The 6,276-nt window shown below is 33.6% G+C and overlaps 1 protein-coding gene across 2 annotated transcripts; it reads right to left on the bottom strand.

The window, feature by feature from the left end:
* Window positions 1–2,388: 2,388 nt before the first annotated feature.
* Window positions 2,389–5,722, bottom strand: RPL24 (Translation protein SH3-like family protein). Of its 2 annotated transcripts, XM_028237532.2 has the most exons (4): window positions 5,556–5,722; window positions 3,812–3,850; window positions 2,938–3,168; window positions 2,389–2,817 (listed from the first exon to the last, which is right to left on the bottom strand). In XM_028237532.2, exons 1-4 carry the CDS (start codon window positions 5,658–5,660, stop codon window positions 2,617–2,619), a joined length of 576 nt encoding a protein of 191 aa, XP_028093333.2. In that variant the 5' UTR covers window positions 5,661–5,722; the 3' UTR covers window positions 2,389–2,616. The 2 variants fall into 2 exon arrangements, with proteins under 2 accessions (XP_028093333.2, XP_028093334.2); XM_028237533.2 differs by lacking the exon at window positions 3,812–3,850.
* Window positions 5,723–6,276: the final 554 nt, after the last annotated feature.

Here is a 6,276-nt window from a genome sequence, read left to right as displayed (position 1 = left end):
CCGACGACCTTCAAGAAAGTATCTTCCTAATGAATTTGTTTTGATTTCCGATCAAGCGGAGCCTGAGAGCTACCAAGAAACAATTGAGCATATAAAGAAAGATGATTGGAAAAAAATTATGGAAGAGGAGATAAATTACTACTTGAAAATCACATTTATGATTTAGTAAAGTTGCCTAAAGAGAGGAAAATTCTGAAAAATAATTGGGTCTTCAAATTGAAAAATGATGGTAAGAATCTGATGTACAAGGCACATCTTGTTGTGAAAGGTTTTGGGAGAAAGAAAGGTATTGACTTTGATAAAAAAATTTCGCCGGTTATGAAGATGTCTTCTATTCAGGTTGTACTTGGCATGGCTGCAAATATGAACCTTGAAGTTAAACAAATTGATGTGAAAATCGCATTTCTTCATGGTAATCTTGAAAAAGAAATTTACATGGAGCAACCAGAGGGTTTTGTGGAAAAAGGGAAAGAGAAATTTGTTTGCAAATTGAAGAAAAGTTTGTATGGCCTCAAGCAAGCGCCGAGGCAATAGTGCAAAAATTTTGATTCTTTCATAATGAAATAATGATTTTTCTAAAACCACTTCGGACCATTGTGTTTGTGAAAAAAATTTTGGATGTCAAATTTATTATTCTTTTACTTTATGTTGATGACATGTTAATTGTAAGTCAATATTCTACCATGATTAACAGGTTGAAATTGGAGTTGAGCAAGTCTTTTGCTATGAAAGATTTGGGACCGGCAAAGCAAATATTTGGTATGAAAATTGTTCATGATCGCAAAAAGAGGTTGATTTGGTTGTCTCAAGAAAGCTACATTGAGAAAGTTTTTGAGAAGTTCAACATGGATAAAGCAAAGTTGGTTGGTTGTCCACTTGCAAATCACTTCAAGCTTAGTTCGAATCAATATCCTACAAGTGAGAAAGACAAGAAAGAGATGTTGAAAATTCCTTATGCTTCAGCAGTTGGTTCTTTGATGTACGTCATGATTCGTATAAGGTCGGATATTGTTCACTCCGTTGGTGTTGTGAGTCATTTTCTCTCTAATTCGGGTAAAAAACATTAGGCAGCGATAAAATGGATTCTAAGATATCTTCGAGGGACTTCGAAGGTGTGTTTGTGCTTTGGAAATGGTAAGCCAATGCTTGATGGGTTCATGGATTCTGACATGGTCAGTGATGTTGATTCTAGGGAATCTACGTTAGGGTATTTGATGACATTTGTAGGGGAGCTGTGGCATGGCAATCTAAATTACAAAAATGTGTTGCTTTCTCAACTGCTTTCTCAACTACCGAAACTGAATTTATTGCCATTACAGAAGCTTGCAAAGAAGGGTTATGATTGAAGAAATTTTTGCAAGAATTAAGTTTGAAGCAAGAAAGGTATGCACTTTATTGTGATAGTTAAAGTGCTATTCATTTGAGTAAAAATTTCACTTTTCATTCGAGATCAAAACACATTGATGTGAGATACCATTAGATTCGTGATGTATTAGATTCGAAATTATTGCAACTCGAAAAGGTTCACACGGATGATAATATTTCGGATATGTTGGCTAATACTTTGTCGAGGGACAAACATTTGAAGTGTCGAACTTTGGTGGGTGTGTTTGATGGCTCCACCTAAATTTATAGGGGGAGAATAGTTGAGTATACCTCCTTATTGGAGTATAGGACGCAATTGATTTATTAAAATATTCAGCTTTGTTTGGTGTTTATTATAATATATTTTTAATATATTATACTTAACTTTTGAAGACCCAATAGATATTTAAAATCTATTTGATGGTAATTATGGTTTTGATATAAAACCTAAGAATTAATTATATTTTTTGGGAGATTGTTTTCGTTTTCCAAAAAGGTGCAACGGCTGTGATAGAATAAGAAATCAATCAATTCGGTGCGCAACGCGGGGTGAAAGAAAAATTGGTGTTTTGCTTTTTCGAAGATTTGATTGTTCAAATATGAGAGGTTGTCTTGTCTGTTTTTAGTGCATCTTCGGATGGTTTGGTGAAACTAATTTGGATTATTATTTTGAGTCTTTTACGATTCTGTTTTGAAGATTTTTGTTCATTTATTTGGTAAGATTTTTTCCGCTTGTTTATTTGTGATTATTTGAAATTCACCTAAAGATGATTTGTGAGACCATTCATGTCTCGTTTGTAATCGTTTGGAAACTTTTTAATTAATAGTGGAATCGAATTTCGACCCCATGAACGTACTCATATTGAGAGAACTACTCATATTGAGAGAACTACGTAAAAATTATTATATTGCTGTTGATTTAATTTTTCCGCATTAATTTTTATTCCTATTAATTGATTTACTTATGAAAAATCATCTATTTTCCTAACATGCGAAAGGTATGCTGGAAATCGAACCGAGTCAGAAGTAGAACAGTTCCACTAGTTACAATTAGAACAGTAGAATCGATTTCAGGACAAACGCAAGAATGAACAAAATGTTTTTTACCCCCCTCTTTTGCTATTCTCTCAGCAAAATGTGGACTAACAAAAGTAGCTGAACAAAAAGCTCGGGATTATACAGACAGATGAGAAGAATTGAAATGATGAGTTTCAGTAACTACAATTAAGATTGGAGTCATGACCTGGCCTCTTAAGAAGCCGCAGCTACTTCGGTTTTTTCTGTCTCCTTCATTACTCTCTTCCAATTCTCTGCATCGTCAATTATTTCCCCAGTTTTTATGAGGTAACGAACACGCGTTCCATTCTCTAGTGTCTTATGACCCACCCGGCTTGCTACGTCCTGTTCTTTGGAGTATAGCATCACATTTGAGCTGTGAATCGGTGCTTCAACCTGAATTACAACATGAAAAACATTCATTTTTAAATTAACAATAACAAGAAGGGAAAAAAAAAAATCAGCATAACAAATTATAATTTGGCAATAACAAAATTAACAGGTAAAGAGAACAACCTTGATTATCTGCCCAGGCTCACCCTCTTCCCTGCTCTTCATGTGCTTGGTCTTCAAGTTGATTTCTTTGACTACCACAGTGCTGTTGTGCTTAAAGATTTTGGTGATCTCTCCAATTCTACCCTTATCGTGTCCAGATATAATTTTTACAGTATCTCCAACCTTAACATGCATTTTGTGTACTATAGGGAGGCTGTTTGGCTTGCATTTTATCCGTTCCCATCGCTTAAGCTGCAAAAAGAAAGAATAGGATTAGCCAATTGATAGATGGAAAAATACATTCCCAAGTGGCTAGCCAATAACCAGATCCCATCATTCAAAGCAGTAAATTCATACGAAGACACTACTCTAGGTGTTAGCTCATGGCTCGAGATCCTTTTGTGCAGCTCATGTTGGGTAGTGTGGATCCTGATAAGTTCTTGACCCCGAATTTTGGAGTAAGGGTATTCTTGATATTTCACAGTTTTTCCTTGTTACCATAATACTATGATTTATAGTTGAAGTGCTACATTGTGTTGTAACCTTTCAGATTCAGATCATAGTAAACACGCAGCGACCATGGACATAGCCCTATTTTAGGGTTGCAAAAGATAAGCTCTTCCCATGATAGAATATGAGAAAAGGAAAAGGAGGCATGCAAAAAGGCTTCCTTTCTTTAATAGTTTCAGCCTATTTCCTTTACATTCCTATCAGTTCTTCAAGCAACCAGCCGAAGTGTAGCATATTTTGATTTGGGATCAAATGACTACAGCTTGCTTTTTATACTGATTGCAGTTTACGTTTTATTGCTTTTCCTGTTTTCTATCTTTCTATCCATACCTCAAACTTCGTTTAAAATAGATAAAATCAGTAACATGAATGCCAAAATACCAACCTTCATCACAATAGGACATGGCTTCTCCACTGATTTAGCCTACATGTAAATATACCAAATATTGTAAGTCATCATCGAAATCATCTATTTAGTTTTGGCGTATATAATTATTCTTTTTTTCTTTTTTGGGGGAAAGGAAAGTCTAAAGTTAATCAAACTATAACTACAATATAAAAACAAAAATAAAATAAATAAAAAATTTCAACACATAAAGGATCAACACAATTCATCAGGCAAATGTGATGTGAGTTCACTAGACTAGGCATCAATTGCTAAATTCTAAAAGACTTTAGGAAAGTAAAAAAGAATCAGTCCAAGTAATATGCTGCACTACATACTGTCAGATCAGAAACTTCTTCTAGGTTCTCACACTAAACTAATGAATAAGCATGGACTTATATTCATCAATCATCATTAACAGTTTAAAAGCTTTAAAATAAGCAATTCAAAAATGAAAAATCCTGAGGGCCCTTGTGTGGTGACCATGCGCACAAAACTAATGCAGTTTAAGCTTGAATATTCTACCATAATTGGGAATGAATTCAAATTTAACTTCCAGAAAAATATTTCTTGTACATGGATATATTGTTACTAATAATGCCCCAAGTACTATATGTTAAGAATTATTTGGCATCAGTTCAAGGAGAAAATCAAGGGCAGATGGATGGAAAAATAGCGACACATTGCTGGCACCATATGACAAATACTTGCTCTCCCTAAAATTTGCTATACAAGTTGATTTTCAAAAACTAAAAATTGAGAAAGGTCCATTCATTATGTTGTGGTACCCTTTACATTGGAACAAGGCTTGAAAATGCAATTCTCTACAAACACATCAAGAAGCTTTTTCATTCCCATTTTCTTTCTAAGGATTTTTCCCAATTTATTTATTTATTTTTTTTTCATGTGTAGATTCTGGTTCTGTCACCTCTTCAAACTGAAGTTTAGCAGCCAATTTCAATTGTTTCTGTGGAATGCAGCTCTGGATGTGATACTCGTGTTGGAAAATTTGAGAAAGGGGTGATGATTTCTCTCCAATCGGTGTTGTATGTGTAGAAAGGTGGAGGAATCAATGAATCACCTATCGCTTCATTTGGGTGTTTTCAGAGATTTGTGGAGTTTATGATGTGAGAATTTTGGTGTGATGTGGTGATGCTGACCTTGCTAATTGATTGTAATGTTAGTTGTTCAAGGACGCCCTTTGAGTAAGATTTTGAAGTATAAATTAGTCAATCAGTGCAACACAATTGAAAATTAACAACAAAAAGTTCAAATGTGAAAGTTCAAATGAGGGCATCATAACACAACCTTCAATGTACAAAAACAAAAAAACACCTTGGTTTTGAAGAATCTGTGCAGACCTATTCAAAAATTATGAACAAGAGCTCAAATTAAACACTGAAGCCAAAATTACTTCTTTTTTTCTTTTTTTTCTTTCTTTTTTTTTTTTGATAAATAAACAAACTTTATTACAAAAGCATCAGGATGATGCAAAGAATACAAAACTTCAGACCCCTAAGGCTGAAGCCAAAATTACTTGAGGGTTAATAATTAATATATGACCAGGTAAAGAACAATTACTCCAAATTGTGAGAAACCCATCCGATATTATCAACAAAAAATCATAATATGAATGAAAATCACCAAAAAATTGGAATTAAATTAATGTGGGTAATTCAAGTTCCATGAGAATATGGGTTTAAAAGCTAAAAAGAAACAAAATTCGAGAGAGCAGAGCAAATACCAGGGAGGGGAAGAGGGAGGGGAACGAGAAGCGTTGACCCAAGAAGGAATTTGAGGAGAGAGAAAGAGAAGTAAAGGAGCTCTGAAGAGCAGCCATTGCGGCCATTGTTGCTGTGACTCTCGAAGATTGCTACTTCTGCAACGAAGAAGACTGGTGCTGTGGATGAAAAGGCAAAAAGATAAGCCTATCCAACTTGGCCGGGTTAAACCCGACCCAATTCTAAGGCCATGTTTGGCAACCAACTTTTTTGTAAGAAAAATCAAAAAGTGATTATAAATCGTCAAATCATTTTCTCTATTTAAAAAAAAAAAATCAAAATATCACTAAAATGGACAATTTTTAAACTAAATTCTCTCCCCCTTTTTTTTAATAAAAAATAAAAAATCCTGATTTTAAATTCATTGAGAAATATCATATAAATGAAAAACCAAAAAATTAATTACAAATTAGTGCAGATCAAAAGAAATTTATGTTCCTTGATTAATTTACAATTATTATTTTTATTTATATGATATTTCTCCAAAATATATTTACAGTTTTTTTTTTAATCAAGAAAAACGATTTCTCTGTTAGGTTTTGCTTAAAATGATAAATTCCATTATATCATTTTTGGCTAGCTATATTTAGGTAGATCACTTAATTCATAACTTACTACTATTAAGTGGCATTTAAAATTTTATGCTATGTTTGGAATGATTTTCAAATTATGATTCTACTTTCA

This window comes from Camellia sinensis, chromosome 7 (genome assembly GCF_055761805.1).
Source record: "Camellia sinensis isolate YWXY chromosome 7, ASM5576180v1, whole genome shotgun sequence".
In the NCBI taxonomy this organism is placed as follows: Eukaryota; Viridiplantae; Streptophyta; class Magnoliopsida; order Ericales; family Theaceae; genus Camellia; species Camellia sinensis.
This window is presented reverse-complemented; position numbering and strand designations above follow the sequence as displayed.